A 26,972-nucleotide genomic window follows, 5' to 3' on the forward strand; every position below is an offset into this window, starting at 1 on the left:
TTAACCTTGTGAACCCACACTGGACTCCTTTATTTTTAAAACATCCAGTACATATAATGCACAATACAATAATAATATACAATTCTTATATACCTAGAACAAGTCAATAATAGTATTATTTCCAACATTACATTATATTCACTTGTTGGTTTAAAAAATAATTGTGTTTTTTGACTTTCAATTTTCAGTAAGTTGTTTAATTACCTACTATAACAATTTGAAGTAGAATTCAACAGCAGATTTTATATTATATATAGATTTATTGTGACATTAACAATTTGAATATTTTATATATTATAGATAAAACCTTAACTGTAAGACAATGCTCAATCAGTAATCCCTTGCAAAGTGGTTTAGATCCGTGATTTAACAGAATACAACACAAGCAAGGCATTACCAGAATTATAATTTCATTTCTTTAGTTGGCTGGATATAATTTCCCAAGGTGTTTTCCTGATGAGGTTCTACTGAAATTTTGAAGTAGTAACGCAAACAGTTCACACATTTTCTCCAAGTTAACAATCAGAGTTATTGGAGATGATCAGAAGACTCCCTTTGGATATCCTTCTGTATACTTTATGACATATTTTCAGATTTTTGATACCAAACCTGTGCTTCAAAAACCAAATCTTTTTTTTAAAGCATTTAAAAAAAAAAAAGAGGGCTCCATATTGTTCATATGATTGGGGTACTGATTGGGGATGATCAGCCATGATCACATTGAATGGCGGTGCTGGCTCGAAGGCCCGAATGGGCTAATTTTGCACCTATTGTCTATTAAAAAGATGGACATTCATTACAAGTTGCTTTTCCATTTCCGAGTTGCATTATCGTGGCCTGAAAGACAAAATAACAGGAATTTTGATCAATGTAACTTAAAATACAAAAAATACTGGATTGATATTAAAAAGTGCAAAATTACAGTACCCCCCCCCCCCCCCCCCCCCCCCCCCCCCCCCCCCCCCCCCCCCCCCCCCCCCCCCCCCCCCCCCCCCCCCCCCCCCCCCCCCCCCCCCCCCCCCCCCCCCCCCCCCCCCCCCCCCCCCCCCCCCCCCCCCCCAGTGATTCAATAATGTACAAAAGATTGCTTTCCTCAATCATTTCCTTACAATTGCACTCAGGCTACCATGTAACACGTTATGATAATCAAGGGAGAGTTTATTACACTAGATTGGAACAAATATCTCTTGCGTTAAGACATGAATTATTATCCTGCTGCCGCTCGTCTGGTTATGTAGACTAACTTCTGCTGTTGAAAGTTTTTTTCACTAGAAAAATAAGAAATGGCACGACAATAGACAATAGGTGCAGGAGTAAGCCATTCGGCCCTTCGAGCCAGCACCGCCATTCACTGTGATCATGGCTGATCATCCACGAATGTCCTGGAGAAGCACAGAGGGCTCATTATTCATGATAGGTGTTCTTAGGAACATCTAATAATTACTGTAAGCCAATGGGCACTAGCATGGGATTGTTTGCCTTAATTTTAAGGCAAATTAACTGTTACTAGAAAGACAAACATTTACTTGCACATGTAGTTCTATTTCTCAGGGGAATAATTAAATCGTATTTTGGTCTATTTATGACTGGTGGGATTGGACAAAGAGCATATTTAGCTACGTTGACAGAATGTTGGTCTTGGTGTATCTGCTTTTGCATACTTCCATTATAGTATATCTTACTGCTCCTGTATCGATATTATTCATGCCGTTTGTTTTCTTTTAATTTCCAGATAATTAACTGATTGAAATTCTACAAATTTTATAATGGTATTTCAACTCAAATCTCTAGATTGTTAATCCAGGATTTTGAGTTACCTTGGCAAGCAAACAAGTGTGCCACCACCATAATCCTATTCAAATGGTTTTGGGTGGAAATTCATGGAAAAATAGTTTTTAGAAAAAGAATAGATGCAACTATGTGCATTATCTACATTACTTAGACTTAGTTCCTCCCACACTGTTGAGTGCATTGGGCAGCAAGCTTTCGCCTTTCTGTTCGGTTATGTGCAACGTCTTCCACCATCGATATGTTAGCGTCCCGGGCTTCCAAATCCTTCTGGAATGTTCGCCTCCATGTGAGTTTTGGTCGGCCTCTTTTCCTTCTTCCGTCAGATTGCTATCTTAGGTGTACATTCTGGTGACATTCTGAGTACACGTTCTGCAAATTTCATCCTGCGTACCTCTATGTCCTGGCTGAGAGGCTTTGTTGCAGTTTCCCGGTAGATCTCCTCATTTGTGATGTAGTCTCTGTATCTAGTCTTCAGGATCTTCCTCAAGCAGCGTTGTTGGAATGCATCCAATTTCTTTTTCATCTTCACATTGATTTTCCATGTCTCACTGGCATAGAGGGCTATAGGTAGGACTACGGACTGGAAGAGCTTGACTTTTAGCATCTTGGATATCCCGCCACTAGACCATATTGACTGCCTTCTTCTAAAGACTGATGCCGCTTTACCAATTCGGGAGTTGATGTCGACCTCTACATCTCCATCTACTGTGAACATGCTGCTATGATAGGTAAATCTTGTGGCGTTTTTCACAGGTTCCCCATTGATTATCAGTTGGTCTACTGGCTGCTGGACTCCAGTCTGCATGGTCTTAGTCTATTGGCAGCTGATCTTTAATCCAACCTTTGATGCATTCTCCTCCAGAGCAGTTGTTATCTCTTGAAGGGTGTGTCTCGACTCTGCCAATAGTGCAATGTCATCGGCAAAATCTAGGTATGTGAGGTGTCTTCCTGTTCTCCACGGTATTCCAGTCAGGTTTGTTCATTGTCTTCCGCATGACATAGTCGATTCAGACAATAAACAGTAAGGGGGATAGAAGGCAAACTTGTTTTACCACTGTTCCCATTCTATTATCCAGGTCACTTAAATTTCATCCGTTATCGTTATGTTTATATCCCCATGAATTCCAATAACATAGACTCAAATCTGTTGTGTATCTACTCTTTCGCTTTCCTGTCAAATTTTCAACACTCCCTTGACCTTCATTTGCATTAATTTTAGCTTGCTATAAGAAAAATCTAATCTTAATTTATCTCATCATTCATGGTACTCAATTTAATAAAGCACTCCCTTAATTTATTGTGGAAATGATCCTAGTTTGTGCTCCAATTATACAATTAAATGTATACCAACTCTTACCCAATGCCTTTCGCTGATTTTTCTAATTTACGTGCGCTTATTTCCTTTCATAGCATTGAAGTTTTTTATCTATACCCCAATTTTTAATTTATAGCTGATTGGCTATTCTAGAAAATGGTCTCCCTTGCAAATTTCCGTAGCTGTGTCAGTTGCGCGTACATTAGAAAATGAGTAAAAAAACATTGGGTTCATAAACACCACGTAAATTTTATTCTGTATCCCAATTTTTAGGAGTGATATGTGAATTCCATGAGGGTTGATCTCCATTAGCCAAACTGCCATAATGCAGGTGTCACCTTTATTTACTCTTACTTCCATATTGAATCCAATTGTGTCATGATCACTCTTGTTTTTACAAATACAGACACTCTACGTAAGTGTTATGATCCGTGATCTCTTACGCAAGTCAGATTTTACATGTTAGAACCGTTCCCTTTACTTACCTGATGGTTTGCCAAAATAATTGGATTTATTGAATAAATCTCGATATGATAGGATAGAACTTTATTTAGCCTCGGATGGAAATTGGTCTGCCAACAGGCATAAAACACAACAAGATACATGAAGTGAAAGTGACGAGTGGAAAGTCCAGGATTGGGGATGTGCAAAGATTGGGGAAGAGGGGCGGGAAGGTGTGTCAGTATACCACATATAACCATATAACAATTACAGCAAGGAAACAGGCCATCTCGGCCCTTTTAGTCCGTGCCGAACACTTACTCTCACCTAGTCCCATCTACCTGCACTCAGACCATAACCCTCCATTCCTTTCCCGTCCATATACCTATCCAATTTATTTTTAAATGATAAAATTGAACCTGCCTCCACCACTTCCACTGGAAGCTCATTCCACACAGCTACCACTCTCTGAGTAAAGAAGTTCCCCCTCATGTTACCCCTAAACTTTTGTCCCTTAATTCTCAAATCATGTCCTCTTGTTTGAATCTTCCCTACTCTCAATGGAAAAAACTTATCCACTCAACTCTGTCTATCCCTCTCATAATTTTAAAGACCTCTATCAAGTCCCCCCTTAACCTTTGCGCTCCAAAGAATAGATAACCTAACTTGTTCAACCTTTCTCTGTAACTTAGGTGCTGAAACCCTGGTAACATTCTAGTAAATCTCCTTTGTACTCTCTCTATTTTGTTGACATATTTCCTATAATTTGGCGACCAAAATTGTACACCATACTCCAGAATTGGCCTCACCAATGCCGTGTACAATTTTAACATTACATCCCAACTTCTATGCTCAATGCTCTTGATTTATAAAGGCCTGCACACCAAAAGCTTTCTTTACCACCCTATCTACATGGGATTCCACCTTCAGGGAACTATGCAGTTATTCCTAGATCCCTCTGTTCAACTGCATTCCTCAATTCGCTACCATTTACCATGTACGTCCTATTTTGATTTGTCCTGCCAAGATGTAGCACCTCACACTATTCAGCATTAAACTCCATCTGCCATCTTTCAGCCCACTCTTCCAAATGGCCTAAATCTCTCTGTAGACGTTGAAAATCTACTTCATTATCCACAACACCACCTAACTTAGTATCATCTGCATACTTACTAATCCAATTTACCACACCATCATCCAGATCATTGGTGTATATGATAAACAACAGTGCACCCAACACAGGTCCCTGAGGCACCCCACTAGTCACCGGCCTCAAACCTGACAAACAGTTATCCACCATTACTCTCTGGTATCTCCCATTCAGCCACTGTTGAATCCATCTTGCTACTCCACTATTAATACCCAACAATTGAACCTTCTTAACCGACCTTCCATGAGGAACCTTGTCAAAGGCCTTACTGAAGTCCATATAGACAACATCCACCCATTTACCCTCATCAATTTCCCTAGTAACCTCTTCATAAAATTCAAGAAGATTAGTCAAACATGACCTTCCAGGCACAAATCCATGTTGACTGTTCCTACATGACAGAAGGGGGAGGAGTTGTTGTACCGTTTGATAGCCACAGGGAAAAAGAATCTCCTGGGCATTCTGTGCTGCATCTTGGTGGAACCAGTCTGTTGCTGAAGGTGCTCCTCAGGCTGACCAGTGTGTCATGGAGGGGGTGAGCTGTATTGTCCAAGATGCTCGAATATTTATTGGTCTACGTAATTCCCGTTCCATCCAGTGATGTTGCCATCCTACCGTGAATGGATAAATCCCAGTCATTTGTTCGAAGATTCGTTGGGAATAGATGTATCCTTACATTTGAACAGTCACACGGTGAGTTAATGGATGCTGACACTGGCCAGTTACACGGTGTGTGGATGGATGCTGACACTTGGTCAGTCACACGGTGAGAGGATGAATCCTCACAGTGGCCAGTCAAGGTGAGCTGCACATGATTGAAGTTAACCGGATTCAAAGGGGATGGAGCGCAGAGCAGGTGTGCCCTCTAGCTGTACGGCAGTGGAATAACAGGGCTGCTGAACTTGTTCCTCACTGGTTTCGTTTTTAGTTTTCCAGCGGGTCCCACTTGGGGCGAAATTTCAAGTCGTGTCTCGTAAGTGGTGGAAGGGTGAAGAAGAGTTTGGAAAAACATTTGCGTTTTAAGTACTGTCGGTTTTTGTTCTTTGGACTTTGTAACTTTCAGTCGACAGCGGACGCAGGACGGGAACAAAACCAAGATTTGCAGGTGTATCTCTGTCTTGTATCTGTCTTCTTTCAGTTGTCGGATCATGTGCAGTCTGTCCCACAGTGATGGTTGACTCAGTAATCTGTCCCAGAGCACACTGTGAGACATTTGCATATCAGACAAGCATTCTTTTAGTTTAGTTTAGTTTAAGAAGCAGCTTGGAAACATAAACTGCAAACATAAACTGATTGCACTCGGGTCAGAATACAGAATTGTTTATGGAAGTGCGAGTTTACATAAGTTGCCTATTGCGTTAGTCAGGGAGTGTCTGTGCTATCTTATCTTTCCTAAAACCAAACTGACAATAGTTGTATAGCTAAAATATACATCACTTTACCCTTTCTCAAACTAATTTGTGACTGAAAAACTCCTTTTGCTAAATCAATACAATATTCACTCTGTACAAAAAAAATTAAGCGCAGTGTATAAATTACATTTCCTAAAGGGTTACAACTGTACAAGACGAAGATGACAAAAAAAATCAACTATTTTAAGTCTAGAGCACAGAAGTCGAATGTTGAAGCTATGTTTGAGATGTTTAATTGCAGTTGTTCAGCTTTATAATTTATTTAATGTCTCTGAGACAATGTTGACTGCTAATCCGCTGAGCAAAATAAAAACTCTCAGTGTTGAGAATCTAATGATAAAGCCTTTCATCAGCAGGTTAGCTACTTAATCCGAAGAGTAGCAGCAGGATAACTTGTGTCTTACTGCAAGAGATATTTGTTTCTATCTAATACAATAAACTATCCTTTTATTACCCCATCCATGCATTGCAATGGCCCAGTTCTCATTAGAACTATCGATACCTCCAGCATCTTCCATGTAGGACAATTCACATCTCAAATTCATTGATCCTTGGCAAAGCTTTTTTTTAATTTCAAGTTTTCAAGAGAATTAGATTTAGCATTTTCAAGAGAGAGTTAGGATTAGCGTTTTCAAGAGTTAGATTTAGCTCTTAGGGCTAAAGGAATCAAGGGGAAAAAGCAGGAACGGGGTACTGATTTTGGATGTTCAGCCATGATCATATTGAATGGCGATGCTGACTCATAGAAACATAGAAAATAGGTGCAGGAGGAGGCCATTTGGCCCTTCGAGCCAGCACCGCCATTCATTGTGATCATCCGTAATCAGTAACCCATGCCTGCCTTCTACCCATACCCCTTGATTCCGCTGGTCCCAAGAGTTCTATTTAACTCTCTTTTAAATTCATCCAGTGAATTGGCCTCTACTGCCTTCTGCGGCAGAGAATTCCACAAATTCACAACTCTCTGGGGCCCAATGGCCTACTTCTACATTTCGATGTTTCTAAATATTGATGCAAATATATATGGCATGATTATTTTTCTGTGATCTATACTTTTTGTGCCTACCTGTTACTTGATCCCCTCTAGATATTTTAATGGGATGCGAGTAGCAATGAAGATCTCGTGATCTGTCACCTTGTGGAACCCATCAGCATTTACACAGACTTGGCCTCATGCTCAGCATTCAACAAACTCTTTCTTATGGATGGCATAACTGTCATTTCATTTGGCAGGCCATGCTCCAAGACTGTAACATAAATGTGTTGCCATGCACCTGGGGAACTAAAGTGAAAGTACCAACATTTTTCATCTTCATTGCAGAGGATACTCACTCAGTTTTCCTTCCTTCATCAGCTTTTTCAGGTGGTGTTTAAGATTACCTTCAGCTGCTTGATGCAAGTGAAGAGGGGTGTCCTGTTGATAAAGCAAACCATACCTTATACATTGTTGGAAGAATAGACATTTTCTAAAGTAAAAATAAAAAAAACAAACATGATGCTTATGCGGAACATAATAGAAATGTCCAGGAGCTAGCATTATTGACCGTAGTTCTAATGAAGCATGCTACTCAGTGGCACTGGTAAAACCCAAATTGGGCAGTTGAAGCAGATTATTGATGAGTACGTGTTGTTTTACAGCAGTTATTGATGATCTTTTCCGGAGATTGAGAAGCGACATTGGCCCATTAATAAGCCGGATTGGATTTGTCCTGCTTTTTATAAACTGGACATACCGGGGCAATTTTGAACAATCAGATAGATGCCAGAGCTATAAATATATTGGAATAGCTGGGCAAGAGGCCAGATCTTTCTGGAGGTCTTCAGTATTAAACCTGCAATGTTAAACTTTGCACTATTCAGTGATCTCAGCATTTCTTGATATCACGTTGGCTTGGAGTGAATACATTTGTTTGGAAACCAGGTAGACAAAAAATGCTGCAGTAACTCAGCGGATCAGGCAGCATCTCTGGAGAGAAGGAATGGGTGACGGTTCGGGTCGAGACCCTTTTTCAGACTCTCCCGCAGAGTTACTCCAGCATTTTGTGTCTACCTTTAATTTAAACCAGCATCTGCAGTTCTTTCCTACACATGTTTGGATAGCAGCTTCTGTTATGGAAGAGGGAAATGGGAAGAGGAAGCAGGTTGGTTTGGGGCACTGCGAGTCGGCTGCCCTGCCAGCTACTTTGAATTTTTTGTTTTTTTTACTATGTCCAAATGTTTGTTTTAGTGTCTCTTGGTATGTCTTATGTGGGGGGTGGTAGGGGAGAACAGGGAGAAACCGTTTCTCAGTCAATTCCGCGACGGAGAGGTGACTTTTTCCATGTCGCTTCTCCGCCTCCCCTCTCGCAGCCTAATAGCTTGGATTGGAGCGGCATTTCTCGGAGTCGGGCCCAGAGCTTCAGCAGCGGGGACGTTTCCGAGAGTCGCCAGAAAGGAGTGCTCCGATCGCTGGCCTGGTGACTTTGGCATCATGGGGCTGTGGTCACCAGAGCTTCTAGCCGTGGGCGTGGCGTGGACTTACAATCCGGAGTCTGGGATCCCTTGCCGGTGATCGCCGGAGAAGAGCTCCGACCGCGGGCCTATAACATCCTGATGCCGCGGTCTCCGGTAAGAAAGTGGCCGATTCGGGCACTCCAAGCCGCGGAGTGTGTTCGACTGTCCCAACGTCGGAGTTTCGATCATCCCGACGAGAGACCGTGTACATCCGGCCGTCCGTAGCGGCGACTACGGAGGGTTTATGGCCCCGACCACTGATGAACAAAGGAGGAGGACTGACTGAAATTTGTTGCCTACCACCACAGTGAAAAATGCTGTGGTGGATGTTTATGTTAAATTCTATTGTGTATTGTGTGTTCTTTTTTTCAACTGTATCACTGCATGGCAAATTAATTTCACTGTACCTTAGTTGGTGCATGCGACGAATAAATTTGTCTTGACTTTGACTAGTCAGCCAGCTTTCACAACCAAATGTGTCGGGCTGCAAATCTCTGATCAGTTGGGTTTGGTTAGCATTATCAATGGTTCCCAGAGTCTGTCTACCTGTTCATCCATCACATCCTCCATTTCTGGACATGAGGTACAAAGTAGCAAAACTGCCTCAATGAATGTTGATAATTACCACCACAGTCTATGTGTGCATAATAGCCACTTCAACCATGAACCAGAAGGCAGTTAGTGCTTGTGAAATCAAAATGCTGAAGGTAGCACGATACATTCAAAAATACAAAAGATTGTTTATTTTTTATGGTATTAGACAACTAAGATAAAACCCAGTATATTTCCATAATGCAGATGTCATTTATCTAGTTCTCAAATAGAAGAATAAAATAGATAGTCCATATGCAAGTTTTTAAATCTCACAATTCAAAATCTTTCATTGTGTTACGATGAAGAACTCAGTCCCATTATCAACATGAACATAAAAAGATTACCTTATAAATAGTTTTAACAAGTTCTATTGGGGTGAAATACATTTCATTATGCTCCTGAAACACCTTTAAAATCTGCTGTTCCCTCATATTTCTGTGAGATATGTATTCTCTAATTTTATCAGAAGCATTTTGCACAACTGGACCATGACCTGAAATACAAAATGTAGAGCATGAAAAATCAAGAAAACAATATTGCAATTGTTCGTTCGGGAAACAAAGGACACATGTTCCGGTAGAGATTTACCTTGTGATCTCGAAAATCGCCTCATCTGAAAATTGATTCATTATTTCTTGAGTTATTTCTTCAAATTCTTTTTTTTTTTTAATTTATTTTTTAATATTATTTTTATTAGAAGCAATTGTACAAAGATCGCGCTCGCCCGCGGCCTCCCTCGAGTCTCTGCCGCCCGCTCGATGTGGGCCCCGCAGCCCGCTCGCCTCCCCTCCACTCCACCCCCTCCTTTCCCCCCTCCTCTTCTCCTCTCCCCCTCCTCCTCTCCCCCTCCACTCTCCCTCCACCTCCCCTCTCTCCCCCCTCCTCCTACCCCCCCTCTCTCCCTACCTCCTCTCTCCCCCCTCCTCTCTACCCCTTCTCTCTCTCCCCCCCTCCTCTCCCCCCTTCCCCCCTCTCTACCTCCCCTCTCCCTCCTTCCCCCTCCCTTCACCCTCCTCTCCCCCCATTACCACCCTCTAGAAAAGAATAAACAATAGATTGTCACTAATCATTATTACCCTTTATCGTGATATCCTTCTCAACAGATTTAACTGAAGATTCTGTATTTAATGAATTTACATTAGTTTTCAACAATAAACATGTGATTAATACGTCATCAGAAATGTTTGAATACTGGCATTCATTTTGAACAGTTTCCTTTAAACACCTGATGTATTTAGATACATCAGATTCACCAGTGTCAATTAAAAATTGTCTGCAAACTATTATGCTGTCCATTAAAATCTATCAGTTTTCATTACACTCCATTAATTTTCACATCAGAGTTTAACCTGTGTGCACGTAATGAAACATAGAAACATAGAAAATAGGTGCAGGAGGAGGCCATTTGGCCCTTCGAGCTAGAACATGGTAGAGCATCTAGCTATTGCTTGGATTTATTTAGATGGTTGGTTGAATCGTAACATTCTTTGAGGTATCGTGACCCAGATGGCTAGAATACAAGCTTTTGCCGGCTATAAAAACATGAAAATACTACACAAATAGTCCATACCATCTCTATTGGACAAATACATTATCAAGCGCATCATACTGAATATAAATCAGGAACTGCAATCCTAGTTTAATTTTTCATTCATCACAATTCAAGGCCATTCTGCAAACCTGGATAAACAATTTTAATTGAACAAGTGCTTGTTGTCAGTACCAAACCAGGTTGATCGCTAAATGGCGTCAAGTTGGGAAAAGGGGAAGTACAACGGGATCTGGGAGTCCTTGTACACCAGTCTATGAAAGTAAGCATGCAGGTACAGCAGGCAGTGAAGAAAGCGAATGGCATGTTGGCCTTTATAACAAGAGGAATCGAATATAGGAGCAAAGAGGTCGTTCTGCAGTTGTACAGAGCCCTTGTGAGACCACACCTGGGGTATTGTGTGCATTTTTGGTCCCCTAATTTAAGGAAGGTCATTCTTGCTAGTGAGGGAGTGCTGAGTAGGTTTACTTAGGTTAATGCAGCGTAGGTTAATTCCCGGGATGGCAGGACTGTCATATGCTGAGAGAATGGAGCAGCTGGGCTTGTACACTCTGGACTTTAGAAGGATGAGAGGAGATCTCATTGAAACATATAAGAATGTTAAGGGTTTGGACACGCTAGAGGCAGGAAACATGTTCCAGATGTTTGTGGAGTCCAGAACCAGGGGCCACAGTTTAAGAATAAGGAGTAAGCCATTTAGAGCGGAGACGAGGAAACACTTTTTCTCACAGAGAGTGGTGAATTCTCTGCTTCAGAGGGCGATGGAGGCAGGTTTTCTGGATGCTTTCAAGAGAGAGCTAGAGAGGGCTTTTAAAAGTAGCGGAGTCAGGGGATATGGGGAGAAGGCAGGAACGGGGTACTGATTTGGGATGATCAGTCATGATCACATTGCTGGCTCCTGCACCTATTGTCTATTGATCCACCAGGTTTATTTGTACCTTTCAGTTTAGCAAGTTTACAGTGATCATCTTGTTTCCCAATGATATATGTGTTTACTTTCTTGGCATTACAACACAATAATGTATAATTCAAAGCAATGGAGAACAATCTACTTACCTGGATATATTATGTCAGCATTAATAGCTAGTAGCTTTTCCAAAGAAACCATATAATCATACAAGTCCTCAAACACTGCTGTTCCAACGCCCAGAATACAGTCTCCAGAAAATATAGCATTTTCCTCTTGAAGTAATAATGCCATATGATCACTGGTATGTCCTGGTGTGTAAATAACTCTGATAGCAAAAATATTTTTGTTATTCACACCTTGATAAACCTAATACAGACTATATTCTGCTAATAATTACAAATAATTGAATCAGAATTAATATCTAATCTAAAATGAAAATGTTTATACATATAAAAATCAAGAACTTCATTAAAAGGTAACATTTTTTCCAAGATTACCTCAGTGTGGCTCCCTCAGACTTCAACACATCTCCATCCTTTAGATAGGTGTACTGCCTTTCACCATTTCCAATGTTTTCTTTTCGAGGTGGTGTGCATGGAAGTTTGCTAATCTGAATATCATCTAATAGATATTTAATTTATTGACATAACAACATATTGCAGATCTAGTTGATAATATAAACTTTACAAATTCAAAAATACAATAAATGTATACTTCAACAAATATGTTTTTAGATATAACAGACAACTGAGTGCTGACCTTTTTAGATTAAAGCAGCATTTTATCTTTAAATTCAAAGATAAAATTCTGCACTTATACAAACAACGTTGACTAGTCAATTATTTTTTTTTAATTCATTTTAATTTTGATTAATAAATTCCAATCCTATTATTAAATACATAAATATACTTAGGGGCTGATTATTTAATTAACCATTTAGTCTCTGCAGTACTTTAGCATGAGCTGCACATATGCAATCTTCTTAATGTCAAAAACATCCTAAGGCTTCACCAAAAGTTATTGGCCAAATAAATGGACAATATACCAAAGGGGAAAGCGGACCATAAGAGCGCAATGAAATTGGATGGAGCAGACGGGGATAGAGGAGCGAAATATGTGTGGCAACTGATTCAAAGCCAGATAAAGCAAGACTGGGGTCGAGTATAAATGTGATTGAGATTAAAAAGTATTAGGGATTAACTGGCAAAAATCTGTATTATCACTTTCATGCTTTGATTTGCAGAGTAGAAACATCTAAATTAGAAGGGGGAAATGCTACCAACTAAGTCATTGCTGAAACACCAGTAAAACTAGATTGTTTATTTAATTAAATTTGATTTGAACCAATGCACCAAACTCTGACTTCAAAATCAACTTTCTGATCAATTTTTAAAATGATCTTAAGTTTTTGATCGCTGCCATTACACATAGTACATTCTAGAGCTTTGCTATTGAAAATTACACTTAATATTAGATACTTTGAGGGAGAATACATAATTTAGACACATTAGTTCTGAAAGTTGTTTCCTTCATTATACATTCTTCATATTATACAGAAAATACCTCACTGAATATTTCATTGCAGGGTGAAAATTAATTCTATCTATCAAAGATATGCCTCTTATTTTATATTGGAACCCCTCACAATCCATATAGCTATATCCAATCCCTTAAAACATTCCCCTTCAACCGCAGGAGATCGAACACCTGTCTCTTTACCTTCCCCCTTTCCAGGTGAGGCAGAGGTTCACTTGCACCTCCTGCAACCTAATCTACTGTATCTGCTGTTCCAGGTGTCAACTTCTCTACATCGGTGAGACCATGCGCAGGCTCGGCGATCATTTTGCTGAACACCTCCGCTCAGTCCATCTTAACTTACTTGATCTCCCGGTGGCCCAGCACTTCAACTCCCCCACCCATTCCCAATCTGAGCTTTCTGTTCTCTGCCTCCTTCATTCAGAGTGAGGTCCAGCACAAATTGGAGGAACAGCACCTGATATTTCACTTGGGAAGTTTACACCCCAGTGGTGAACATTGACTTCTCTAATTTAAAATAGCCCTTGCTTTCCCTCTCTATCCCCTCCCCTTCCCTGTTCTCCCAACAGTCTCACTGTCTCCGACTACATTCTATCTCAGTCCCGCGCACTCCCCTGACATCAGTCTGAAGAAGGGTCTCGACCCGAACCGCCACTCATTCTTTCTTTCCAGGGATGCTGCCTGTCGCGCTGAGTTACTCCAGAATTTTGTGTCTACCTTTCCTTAAAAGATGACTGGATTTTGAATAATAAAATGATACATAAATTCCTCTTGATGAAGTATTTAATATTCTTTTATGAAGCTGCATAACGAAACTACCATAAATCTCACAGTTTTAAAGCTGAGTCTCACGTTGCGAGTTGACACAAGAGGTACCCCGAGTGAAAGACTCGTGGTTGTGTACGAGATTGCAAGTGTATGATCAAGAGTTTAACCGAGTTCCCACGGGTATGACAAGTTTGCAGTTTACTTGTCATTTCTGCGATGTTCCAAGTTCGTCTCCCGAGTTACTCTTGAGCCAATCCTAATTGAAGGTTTGTTTTAATAAGCAACAGTGTTGTTTTAATAAGCAACAGTGTTAAAGAAGACCTCTCCATCCTGTGGCTTTGTTTTAAAGATAGAATTCAGCGCGGCCGCATTTATTGATGTGACCTACAAAGGGAAAATGCGTACCATCCAGTGCCAGAGCAGTTATACTTATGATTTGTTTGAAACACACAGGTTTGGTATGTTTTAATTGAATTTACTGCCATGTCTACACACTGCAGGGAGACGGGAGATTAAATCTATGAATGTGGACGGATGTGCACATCAGATTGTTGTGAGACGGAGCTCAGGGTCCGCCTCCTGAGCTGCTTTGGTGCCCAGGCATGAGTTGAGGTGGAGAGAGGTTGGGGGGGGGGGCATCATTAATCTGTCTGGGGTGACATGGCTCTTGGGTTAGGCTGGGATCATTCTCTGCGGAATGATCTTAGTGCGGGAGACAAGTGTAGTAGAGGTGTACTGACTGTGTGGGCAGCCACTTTGGAAGTGATTGCCCACCAGTCCCAAAAGCCGCTGTGTCTCCCTGCCCCTGGGATAGCAGGGGGCGATCAAACAGCACAATACCCCCCTCCCCCTCCACGCCAGCACAAAGGGCAACGATCCCAAGGCCTTAGCGTCAGAAACAGCGGGCAGGCGACAATCACCTGCCATAAGAGAGATCATGCACTTTTGTAGGTCTCCTTTGCGCGTCGGTGTTTCTGTCTTTCTCCACTCATTGTTGGCCCTATCTATCACCACCCCCACCTACACCCCTCTGCTTCCCGGCCATATGTGTGACCCCTTCCCTCCCGTCTCCAGCTCCCCGCCCATTGCACCGGCGCGTGGGTTTTGCACTGACTTCACGTCGACGATGCCAGCAGGTCAGTGCCAGTCACACCGGGGCAGTCGCTCCCTTCAGTTTCCAAGAGGTTCGGGACGGGACTGGAGTTGGGAGGGAAAGGTGGGGGGGGGGGGAGGTGTACAGTTCCCAGTCTCAGCTCCTGTCCAGGGGGGTGGCCGGAGACGTCAGGACCAACGGGACACTGACCACCAGGCCCACCGCAAGCACGGAGAACCCAGAGACCCACAGCCAACAGCAACTCCAGCTCAGCCCCGTTCCAACTCCAGAGGAATCCGCTCCCCGATGGGCCGCTACGGCGACAAGTGGCAGTTCGTCCACAGCCCGAGCTGTGCCCCCTCATCCGCCACACCAAGAACAAGACGTACCTTGCACACCATCAGCTTCTGCACCTACGGGGAGCGGGCCCGGGGGTCGGTGTCCCGTTGGTCCTGACATCTCCGGCCACCCCCCTGGACAGAAGCTGAGACTGGGAACTGTGCTGCCCTTGCCCCATCCCTCTGCAACTGCAAACAACCCCACTCTCCTGCTCACCTAACCCCCCCCCCCCCCCCCCCCCCCCCCCCCCCCACCGCCACCACCACCTTTCCTTCCCAACTCAAGTCCCGTCCCGACCCCCTGGGAAACTGAAGGGAGCGACTTCCCCGGCGCGACTGGCATGGACCTGTTGGCATCGCCGACGTGAAGACAGTGCAAAGCCCCCGCGCCGGTGCAATGGGCGGGGAGCTGTAGAGGGGTCACATACATGGCCGGGAAGCAGAGGGGTGTAGGTGGGGGTGGTGACAGATAGGGCCAACAATGAGTGGAGAAAGACAGAAACATCGACGTGCAAAGGAGACCTACAACAGAGCATGATCTCTCTCGTGTTATGGCAGGTGATTGTCGCTGGGAAACTGAAGGGAGCCACAATCTGCTGCTGCCTGCCCGCTGGGTTAAAGAGTTCCCACGGTAGACTCACGATACACTAAGGTAAACGCACGGGCCACTACGTTATTGCGAGTTAAAATGTTTCAATTCTTAACCACAAGAGTAAAATTGACTCGTGGAAAATTTCAAACATGTTTGATTTTTTGAAAGAGTCGACAAGTTACACGAGTACCTGCCGTTAGCGCCATGAGTCTCTAAGTTGCGTCCACGAGTTCCGTACGTACGTTATTACCACGAGTTTTAACTCGGGTTACCTCTTGTGGTTACATCCGGAAGTGGCGGCGCTGTGAAACGGCTGCAGCTCGTCTGCAGTCTGTCTGTTTTTACTTTTTTGTGTTGTTTTTTTTGTCTAGTTCAGTTAAATTTTTGGTTATTAGGTGCTGTTATGTGTGTGTGGGAGGGGGTGAGACAGGGCTTTCTGTCTCTCCCTTCGGGGAAATGCGACTTTTTTGTCGTATCCCCCTTCTCTTCCCCCGCCTGAGCTGAGGCCTAATGGTGGAGCAGGCGGCCTCCAACCTGCGACCGACCTCGAGGCTCCGGAGGTAGAGCCAGCCAGGCTGGCCGTCTTCGGGCAGCGGCACGACTCGGCGCTCCGGTGAGGGCGGACGGCGCAGGGCTGAGACACTCCCGTGTGGGCGGCGCGGCTACCGGCTGGAAGGCGCTCCCGTGAGGGCGGCCTGGGTCCCGGCTGGAAGGTGCTCCCGTGTGGCTCCCGGCTGGAAGGTGCTCCCGTGTGGGCGGACTGGCTACCGGCTGGAAGGTGCTCCCATGGGGGCAGCCTGGTGCGGGGCTGAGACGCTGCCGTGTGGGCGGCCCGGTGCGGGGCGGAGACGGTGCTCCGGTGGCTGAGGCGGCGTTCTGGCGGCCGCGACCTGAATCCGGGGTTCGGCCGCGGGCCAGTGGACGACATCGTCGGGAGCTCGCAGGTCACAGGCTGGTGCCTGTTTTCCGGAGCTCCCGTGGCAACAACTGCGTCCGCTGGACTGTAGGGCGGCAGCTTCAACCACCCCCGGGCCGCGGAGCTTGAACCGCGGGACTGACTTACCATTGCCCGGGGGGTATCGCCTCAGCGCAGAGGGAGAAGAGGAGGGAAGAGACAGTAACTCTAAGACTTTTGCCTCCATCACAGTGAGGAGGTGCTTGTTGAACTCACTGTGGTGGATGTTAATTTGTGTTTATTGTGTGTTGTTATTATTACATGTATGGCTGCAGGCAACAACATTTCGTTCAGACCGAAAGGTCTGAATGACAAATAAAGGATTCAATTCAATTCAATTGTGTCAACTCGCAACGTGAGACTCAGCTATAAAACCACCCACATTAATTTGACACCAGCAATTTTGGTATGCATTCACAAATTACTTGGCATCTCAAGGGCCTGTCCCACTGCGAGGACCTAATTTGAGAGTTTATAAGAGTTTAGGAGAGTCAATGAGAGTGTCATGGTCTTGTTGTATCGCAGAAGTAGAACACCTCCTACGACCTCCTTCGACTATGTAAAGAACCTCCTACGAATATGTAGGCCTCCTATGACCATGTAGAAGACCTCCTTCGATCTCCTTCGACTATGTTGAAGACTAGTTTCAACTATCTACGATTTACTCGCCGATACTCTCTGGAAAATTGGTCACCGAATAGTGGAGAGTGAAGACGACCACCTTCGACTATACTAACACTATCTACAACTACCTTCGACTACCTTCGATTGCCTTTGACTACCCTCAACTACCTACTACGACCTACTTCGACTAAACCTACGAATAAAAAAATATCGATTTTTTCCATGCCGATCAATTTTTATTCGCGGACAATTTTCAGAATGCTAAAAAATATTCCTCGACCAAACTGAGGCCGCGAGTATGCGGGAACTTCTCTCGAGCATGAAAGAGAGTTACATAGACCTCCTAGGACCACATGTCAACCATGCTGCGAGTTTGAGTCTAGGGCAAACTCTTCTAAACTCGCAAATTAGGTCCCCGCAGTGGGACAGGTCCTTAAGTCATTTTTGATTCAAATATTGCTTCAACTTTTGTTCAGAGTTCTGTGGCTGTGATTGGTGATAGTAAGCTTCTCAGAATGATGCTAATAACCACGTGGGCTAGTCAAACTTGTTTTTAAATCATGCCATGTCAATTCTTATTTTAAAAAAACACATAGCAAACTAGTTCTCAATTGTAGTGAAAATGCTGCAAATACTCATCATGTAAGGACACATCTGTGGAAAGAGAAAGAGGAAAGAGAAATAACCCTTCATCCCAACTGGGAAAGAGAGAAAACAAGCTAGTTAAAGTTGCAGCAAGGATGGAGGAAGTGATGGATGGGGAAAAGAGATTATCTCTGATGTGTGATGATCAGTGAAGGACAATCTATTGAAAATGAAGACTGGTGAGGTGAAAGGCGAGGATCAGGAAAACACCTCTTGTTGTCCAGGAAAAATAGAGGCAAGAACATGTTATGAAAATATTTAGCTCATCCTCTGCAATTTCTGCCATATTTAACAAGATTCCCCTCCTTTTCAGCAATCCAGAAGGATTGTTCCCTTATATCTCCCTGGACCATATTTCCATCTCCACCAACTACAACTTTTCATACAAATCTTGAAGAGGAGCCCTCTACCAAAATGTCATCTGTTCATTTCCCTCCACAGATGCTGCCTGGCATGCTGTTCCTCCAACAGTTTGTCCATCTATAGCTTATCTACACCTGACTTCCAGAGGTATTCCCTTTGTCCTATCCATCCATTTGCTCCTCTTGCCAATTTAAAATGAACTTATTTTGTCTCTTGCTCAGCCCTGAAACATTAACTCTGTTTCTCTTTCTACAGCCACTGTTCCGCTGGCTGATCCAGCATTTTATTATTCCAGATTTCCAGCATCTGCTGTTTTCTTATACGAGTAACTGTCATTCATTTGTGAGAAATAATCATGGATTATAGATCAGTTACAGTGAGAGGAAATTTTCACATTATCAGTCTTACCTTCAATGACATTTTTCAAGATGTCTGGTATGCCTCCAACGTGATCATTATGCCAATGTGTCACCAGAATTTCTTGAATACAGGTATTCATATTGAACAAAGTTTCTCTCAAACAGCTGATGTATTCAGGTATCGCTGATTCTCCAGTGTCAATTAGGAATCGTCTGCAAGAAAAGTAAAAACTGGAAATTTATTTTAAAATTGATTTGGTACAATTTTTAAACCAGTACAGTGGCACAGCTGGTAGGGCCGCTGCCTCCCAGCTCCAGAGACCCATTTTGATCCTGATCTTGGGCACGGTCCTTGTTGTGACCACATAAGTTTTCTCCGGGTGCTCCGGTTTCTTCCCACAGCCCAGACTTGTGATTTATAGGTTAATCGGCCTCTGTAAATTTTCCCTAGTGTGTAGAAATTAGATACGAATATTTGATAACATTGACCTCGGTAGGCTGAAGGTCTTGTTACCATTCTGTAGGTCTAAAATTAAAAACATTAGCATGCTAAATGGAAGACCACTTCCCAAACAAACGTTTAAATATGTCTATACCTGAATACCTGATACCTTAGGTAATAATACCTGAAAGGTCAGATGGAAATATTAATTTCATTGTGGTACCCTTTTTATGTTGTGAGGATTAGATTTCCGCTGGTGTGTAACTCACCAAGGCTTTTCCTCCATTTACAAGACAATGGCCTAGAGCAGTGGTTCCCAACCTTTTTTTGGCCATGCCCCACCTAATCACCTCTAAAATCCTGACGCCCCCCCCCCCCCCCCCCATGTGGTGATATATAATTATTATCATTTAAAAAGTGAACTCCGTTTCAGCTGAAGAAGCTTAAAACGCCAATACCTTGGTTTAAACAAGCTTCAAAAGAACATGGCATCCATGAAAAAGAAAAATGAAATAAACAAAAGACAGTTAAAGTTCTGAGCAAGAAATTTCTAAAAATTTGTAAAAAAAAAGAAAAAAACATTAGGTGGTATTAAAATAATAATAATGATAAATATGATAATAAAAGAGTATTCACAGGTAATAAAGAGAGAGAAACATTTCTATATTAGAATATTGAAATATTTGTGGATTGTCTCATACGAAAACAGCAAATAAAGTTTCAAAATGTTTACCTGATGGAAAATCCAAAAAAATAAATATCGAAAATTTGCACCCAGACCTCAGTTGCGCTCAATTGCCCCCCTTAAAAATCAAATTGCCCCCCTGTGGGGCGTACACCCCACGTTGGGAACCACTGGCCTAGAGTGTGACTGAAGACTCTCCACGTATGGAAAAAGCAGAGTTAAGAAATCAAACATTGTCCACATGGTTAGCACACCATTTAAAAATAAAATCATTCCACCCACCATCAAAAGACAGCAAGTTTGTGGGAATACCACCACTTGCAGATTCCCCTCCGAGTTACGTACTATCACGCCACTAATCACTCATCGTCAATGGGTCTAAATCCTAGAACTGCGTACTGAAGAGATAAATGGGAGGAATTGATCTGAAGAGCTGCAGTGACTCAAAAGGCAATTTATCATAATCGTCTCAGGGGCAGTTATGGATGGGCAATATTTAATGATAAAAATGTTTGTTGCACCAGGGGCAGGCAAGTGGGACTAGCTCGTTCAGACTACGGGCTGCATGGATGAGTTGGACCAAAGGATCTATTTCCATGGTTTACTGCTCTCTCTCGCTTGCCATGTCTCGTTAGCCTGTATATGAATTAAAAGAATTTGGATGACACCCTGTTTATGATATTTTACTTAACTGGGTAGCACAGCTCAAGTTCATACAGTCTAAAGAATGAGCACAGATTTTTTTTTTTTTTACTGAGGTTGGAAGCAGATGCCATTTTTAAGGATATTTAGAAGGCATTTGACCAAGTTCCCATAAAAGACTGTTTAGCAAAATGGAGGTCCTTGTAGAATATGGATAAAAATTGACTGAAAGGCAAAGTTGAGCCATGAAAAACATTGTGGGATGATAGTCGTATTTCATAGGGGTTAGTGGAAGGACATTTTTGGGGAGGTAAATGATGTGGATAATGGGAAACAGAATAAAATGTGCACAGCATAGAGGAAATGGTGTAAAGTGAGGACAGTAATAGTCTGTGTTGACAAATAGAAGCAGTTGAGTGGCAGGTGGAATTTAATACATTGTAAAGGGGTACATTTTGTCAGAAAGAATGAGACAAAACAATAATCTAAACATCACATCTAAAGAGTGGATGAACACAGATAACTTGGTACATGTGTGTGTGTGTGAATGTTTGAAAGTGGCAGGAAGTACAGAAGAATGTGAAATCCTAAAATATACTGAGATGTGATCATAAAAGCAGACTCTACTGACCCTTTATAAAACACTGGCCAGGGCATAATGGAGCATTGTCTAATTGCCTTCCCCTAACACCAATGTAAGGTATGAATATCCTAGACATATTCCTTGGGATCAGAGAGTTCAGCTACAAGATTGGTATGGAGAATGTGACATTGCTCTCCATGAAGTAAAGATTTGGGATTTAATAGAAGAGTGTAAAATCATAACAGATTTGATGGAGGGACAAAGAAGATGTTCTCTTTTACAGATGGTTAAAGACTTAGATATGAGGATTTTGTTTTAAAATGGAAAGATTGGTGATGATCTACAACTAACTGTTTGACTCAAGGCCCTGAGCATCTGTTAATTCACCGTTTTCCCAGTCTTTCTGTCTGTGGCCTACATGGTTACAAGGAGACATAATGCAAGGTTGAGGAGCAACACCTAATTTTTCAACTGGGCACATTGTTACCATCAGGACTCTATGAAGTTCTCCATCTTTAGATAACTCGTTCTTTCTTTCCCTTTGTATAAGAACTGGCCATTTTTGCATGCTATTACGTTGGCTCGGCTTTTCTTACTTTGGTATTGTTTGACTGCTACTCATGTTCCCTTTAATGGAGACTTGGTCAAATGCCTTCTAAAAATCCATAAAATGGCATGTGCTTGCAATCTCTTCAGCTCTTTCTATAACCTCAGTAAAGAAACATCTTGCCTCATTCTCTAGACTGTTTGAACTTGAGCTGTGCTACCCAGTTCAGTAAAATATCATAAACAGGGTGGTCAGGGTGTCATCTAAACTCTTTTAATTCATTTACAGGCTGTGGGCATCATTAACTCAACAGGTCAGCCTGCAACTGCAGAGGGAAATGGACAAACAATATTTTGAGTCTGCACCTTCAAACTTCTGAAGAAAGGCCCCAATCTGAAACATTGTCTGCCCATTTCCCTCCACCTATGTTGCCCTAACCCACCAAATTACTCCAACAATTTGTATTTTTGTTCAAGATTCCATCACCTAGACTTTTGTGTCTTCTCTTTGGTTCTCTCTTTCCCAGTTCTCACGAGGAGTCCCTGACCTGAAACTTTAACACTTTCTCCTTACACAGATTTCTTTCAGCTTTTCAGCATTTTTTCAACATTCATTTTCCCACAAGAGATATAGCTGATGATGGCACAGGTACAAAAGATAGAGTAACTTTGAATTTTAGTATGTCACTTGGGGAATTTAACTTCAACAAGTTAAATAAATCTTAAAAAATGGTTCTTCTCAGTAATAGTGTCCATGAAACTGCTGGAGTGTTGCAAAACTCACCAGGTTTACTGACATGCTAGAAGAAAATAAATTTGACATCCTTATTCAATCTGGATTGTTTGTGATTCCAGATTTATCAATGTGGTTGAGCTCATAAATTATAGGAGCAGAATTAAGCCATTTGGCCCATCTCTGCCATTCAATCACGGCTGATCTATATTTCCCTCTCAACCCCACTGCTTCTCCCCATATCCCTGACACCCTTACTAATCAAGAAGTAAGGTTCTCATATTTGACCCCTCAGTTCAGAGATAATTAGGAATGGAGAAGTAATATCAGGTAATATCTCCATCAAATAAATGAATTAAAAAAAATAAAGAGGGAGTGTCAGACAAGTGAGAAAAGAAGGAATGCAGGTAAAAAAGGGTAAATATTGTGCAGGAAAGCATCATCAAAAGTAAAAGTGTGCACTTTCAATGGGGAATGGTTTATTATTGTCATGTGTGCCAGGATACAAAGAAAAACTTTGCAAGCTATCCAGCCAAATCATACTGCACATGAGTACAATCAAGGCATTACAGAAGTACAACGAGACAAATACCATAGTGCAGAATATAGCGTGACAGCATTATTGCATGGCAGTTATGCCCAAAGATCATGGTTCACTCTATGATCTTTGGTTATGCCAGGGCCACACTGAGATTGGTTTGGAGATTGGGACTACACCCTTAGAATCAATCGTATAGAGATCATTTAGAGAATCATACATAAGTTGAGTCACGAGTTGCATGGTCAATAGTGCATGTTGGAAATATTCAGCAGGTCTATCACCATTTGCAGAAACTGAATGTTAACATTTCATATTCGAACCCCAATATCACAACTGGAATAGAGAAAAGAAATTAATTTTCAATTACAGAGAAGATGTGAGATAGAAGATGTGCAGTCTTTTTTAATGTCAGTATGTAATACAGAGTGCAATTTGAACTGGTCAGGGGCAGAAGGAGCCCTCTCTATAATCATAATACACATTTAAAAAATAAAATCACACAGGCATATAATTGTGGTTTAAAAAAAATCATGTTTACATGCCTGTAAATGTTCCAGACTTGTGGGTGAGCAGTCAACCCAGCACAGGTTTCTTGTGGCGAGAGTTAGGTCTTCACTAATGACATGCGCCAGGAGGGGGGAGGGATGTGCTGGTGGGCGAGAAGGGAGGACAAGGGTCCTTGTTGGGAACGGAGGAAAGGGGTGGGTGCATCTGCAAAGGATGGGAAGGAACGGTGTAGGAATGAACTGCAGATGCTGGTTTACACTGAAGGTGGACACAAAATTGTGAAGTAACTCAGCGGGGCAGGCAGCATCTCTGGAGCGAAGGAATGGGGAACCCTTCTTCACATTGAAAGTCAGGGGAGAAGGAGTCTAGAGATATGGAAGGGTAAGGTGTGAAAACGACAGATCAAAGTAGACAATGCACAAAGAAATGTAGAATGGAGGGAACGTGTAGGAGGGAACTGCAGATAGAAACATAGAAAAATAGGTGCAGGAGTAGACCATTAGGCTCTTTGAGCCAGCACCAACCACCATTCAATACAATCATGGCTGATCATCGAAAGTCAAAGTCAGTTCCCTGTTCCTGCTTTTGTCCCACATTCCATGATTCCCTTAGCCCTAAGAGCTAGACCTAACTCGCTCTTAAAAAAACCCAGTGAATACTGGTTTACATTCAAGATCGACACAAAATGCTGGAGTAACTCATGGTGGCCGATTGGGAAAGGGGGAGATGCAGCGAGACCTGGGTGTCATGGTACACCAGTCATTGAAGGTAGGCATGCAGGTGCAGCAGGCAGTAAAGGAAGCGAATGGTATGTTAGCTTTCATTGCAAAAGGATTTGAGTATAGGAGCAGGGAGGTTCTACTGCAGTTGTACAGGGTCTTGGTGAGACCACACCTGGAGTATTGCGTACAGTTTTGGTCTCCAAATCTGAGGAAGGACATTATTGCCATAGAGGGAGTGCAGAGACGGTTCACCAGACTGATTCCTGGGATGTCAGGACTGTCTTATGAAGAAAGACTGGATAGACTTGGTTTATACTCTCTAGAATTTAGAAGATTGAGAGGGGATCTTATAGAAACTTACAAAATTCTTAAGGGGTTGGACAGGCTAGATGCAGGAAGATTGTTCCTGATGTTGGGGAAGTCCAGGACAAGGGGTCACAGCTTAAGGATAATAATAATAATAATAATAACTTTATTTGTTAAGCACCTTAAAAACAACCAAAGCTGACCAAAGTGCTGTACAGAAAAAAGAAAACAAGCAAGACATCATAAAACAGGCAGAACAACAGAACATACAGCTAACACGAGGCGCATAAATTACATACAAAAATCCAAACAATAAATTAAAAAACATAAAACACAAGTACGAACAACGCAGCAAAACCAAGCAAATAAAGTTAATAAACAATTCATAAGGGGGAAATCCTTTAAAACCGAGATGAGAAGAACTTTTTTCACACAGAGGGTGGTGAATCTCTGGAACTCTCTGCCACAGAGGGTAGTTGAGGCCAGTTCATTGGCTATATTTAAGAGGGAGTTAGATGTGGCCCTTGTGGCTAAGGGGATCAGGGGGTATGGAGAGAAGGCAGGTACGGGATACTGAGTTGGATGATCAACCATGATCATATTGAATGGCGGTGCAGGCTCGAAGGGCCGAATGGCCTACTCCTGCTCCTAATTTCTATGTTTCTATGTCATGACAGGCAACTTGGGGGACGTTTCGGGTCGAGACCCTTCTTCAGACGCTGTTGGTGGATTCACGGTCCCTGCCGGCCCGGCCCGGCCCGGAGACTCGCACCCTCCCGCGCCTCTACTCGTTACTCACCGGGGACCAGTGCCCACTAGGTAGGTGTTGGTCCCCTGGAGGGTCATGGGGCCCGGGTTGCAGCCCAGTACCCGGACCACCCGCGCCGACAGCTGCTGCACCTTGGGCAGAGCCACCGCCATTACCCTGTCACCGCCGCACAGGCCGCAGGCGCTCTCCCCTCCTCTCCCCTCCCGCGGCGGCGACACCGCCAGCGACAGCGACACCTCTCGGCGCGGAGCGGAGCCGTTACAAGCCGCTCAGTCTCTACGGGCGGCGGCATCTGGAGATATAGAGACACCTGGAGCTATCTGGGTATATCTGCAGGTATCTGGATAGATCACAACACCTGGAGATATCGAGACATCTGGAGCTATCTGGGTATATCGAGATATCTGCAGGTATCTGGATAGATCACAACACCTGGAGATATCGAGATATCTGAATATATCGAGATATCTAGAGGCAACTGGAGACATCTGGAGATATCAAGACACCCAGAGGCAAATGGAGGCACCTGGAGGCGTCTGGAGATACCTGGAGACATCTGATATCGTGACATCTAGAGGCAACTGGAGACATCCGGAGACGTCTGCGGGCATCTGGAGACACCTGGAGGCTTGCCAAGGCCCACACTGGCACAGTGCAATGCAGAAGGAGCTTCAGATGCTGGAATCTTGCTTACTGTATCCTCTCGATTGTATTCACAACCCACCTGTATGAATGAGAATATTTCTAAAATGCTAGAAATCTGAAACAAAATCAGAAAATGCTGCAAACACTCAGCAGGCCTGGCATCGGCTGTGGAGAGAGAAACAAAGTTGGTATTTCAGGCTGAAGAGCCATTCTTAAAAATGTGAAAGAGATAGAACCAGGTTCATTTTTAAAAAGTAGGAAAGGCGCAGGAGGTTGATAGGTCAAAGGGGAACGTTTCACCCTAACACAGATATTCCATCTGACCCACTACCAACTCACATGGAGTTAATGGAGTGATGTACATAGGTGAGAACATCTAATCAAATAGTGAACAGGCTGTGGAGTTTTGAGCAAAACACAAAGTGCTGGATTAACTCTGCAGGTCAGCAGGAACAGTGGAGGGAATGGACAGACGACGTTTCGGGTTAGGACCCTTCTTCAGCCTGGGCCTCCAGCACATTGTGTTTTGCCCAAGATTCCATCTGGAGTTTCTTGTGTCTCCGGGCTTTAGGTTTTTATTGGTTGACTTACAATTGCCCCAATCTCATTTGAACAATCCGTACCTTGCCTGAAATACTCTCCTGGAATCCCTTCCACAACAGCAGCAATGAGCTTACATGAAACTATTCGATATACAAAAATGTCTCACTTCCTCATTACCTTAAATGGCTTTAATGCCATTGAGCAAGCACCACATTTCCTGACTTACCATCAATAACATCACATTATTTCTACTTTCATACGTGACAGGATGCTTGGAATTCCCTTAAATAATGTTCCTCTTTTTTTATTTTCATTTAATATTTCATGTCAATTTATTTTAACTGATCATCACCATTAAATAAATCTTCATAATTATGTGA

At 42.9% G+C, this 26,972-nt stretch overlaps 1 protein-coding gene across 1 annotated transcript; it reads right to left on the reverse strand.

Annotated features, from left to right (window-relative positions):
• lactb2 (lactamase, beta 2) lies at nucleotides 1-25,612 on the reverse strand. The gene is made up of 7 exons (XM_055634456.1): nucleotides 25,435-25,612; nucleotides 18,978-19,141; nucleotides 12,153-12,276; nucleotides 11,802-11,980; nucleotides 9,541-9,689; nucleotides 7,442-7,523; nucleotides 1-837 (listed from the first exon to the last, which is right to left on the reverse strand). Exons 1-7 carry the CDS (start codon nucleotides 25,554-25,556, stop codon nucleotides 797-799), a joined length of 861 nt encoding a protein of 286 aa, XP_055490431.1. The 5' UTR covers nucleotides 25,557-25,612; the 3' UTR covers nucleotides 1-796.
• Nucleotides 25,613-26,972: the final 1,360 nt, after the last annotated feature.

Source organism: Leucoraja erinacea, chromosome 4, assembly GCF_028641065.1.
Source record: "Leucoraja erinacea ecotype New England chromosome 4, Leri_hhj_1, whole genome shotgun sequence".
NCBI lineage: Eukaryota > Metazoa > Chordata > Chondrichthyes > Rajiformes > Rajidae > Leucoraja > Leucoraja erinaceus.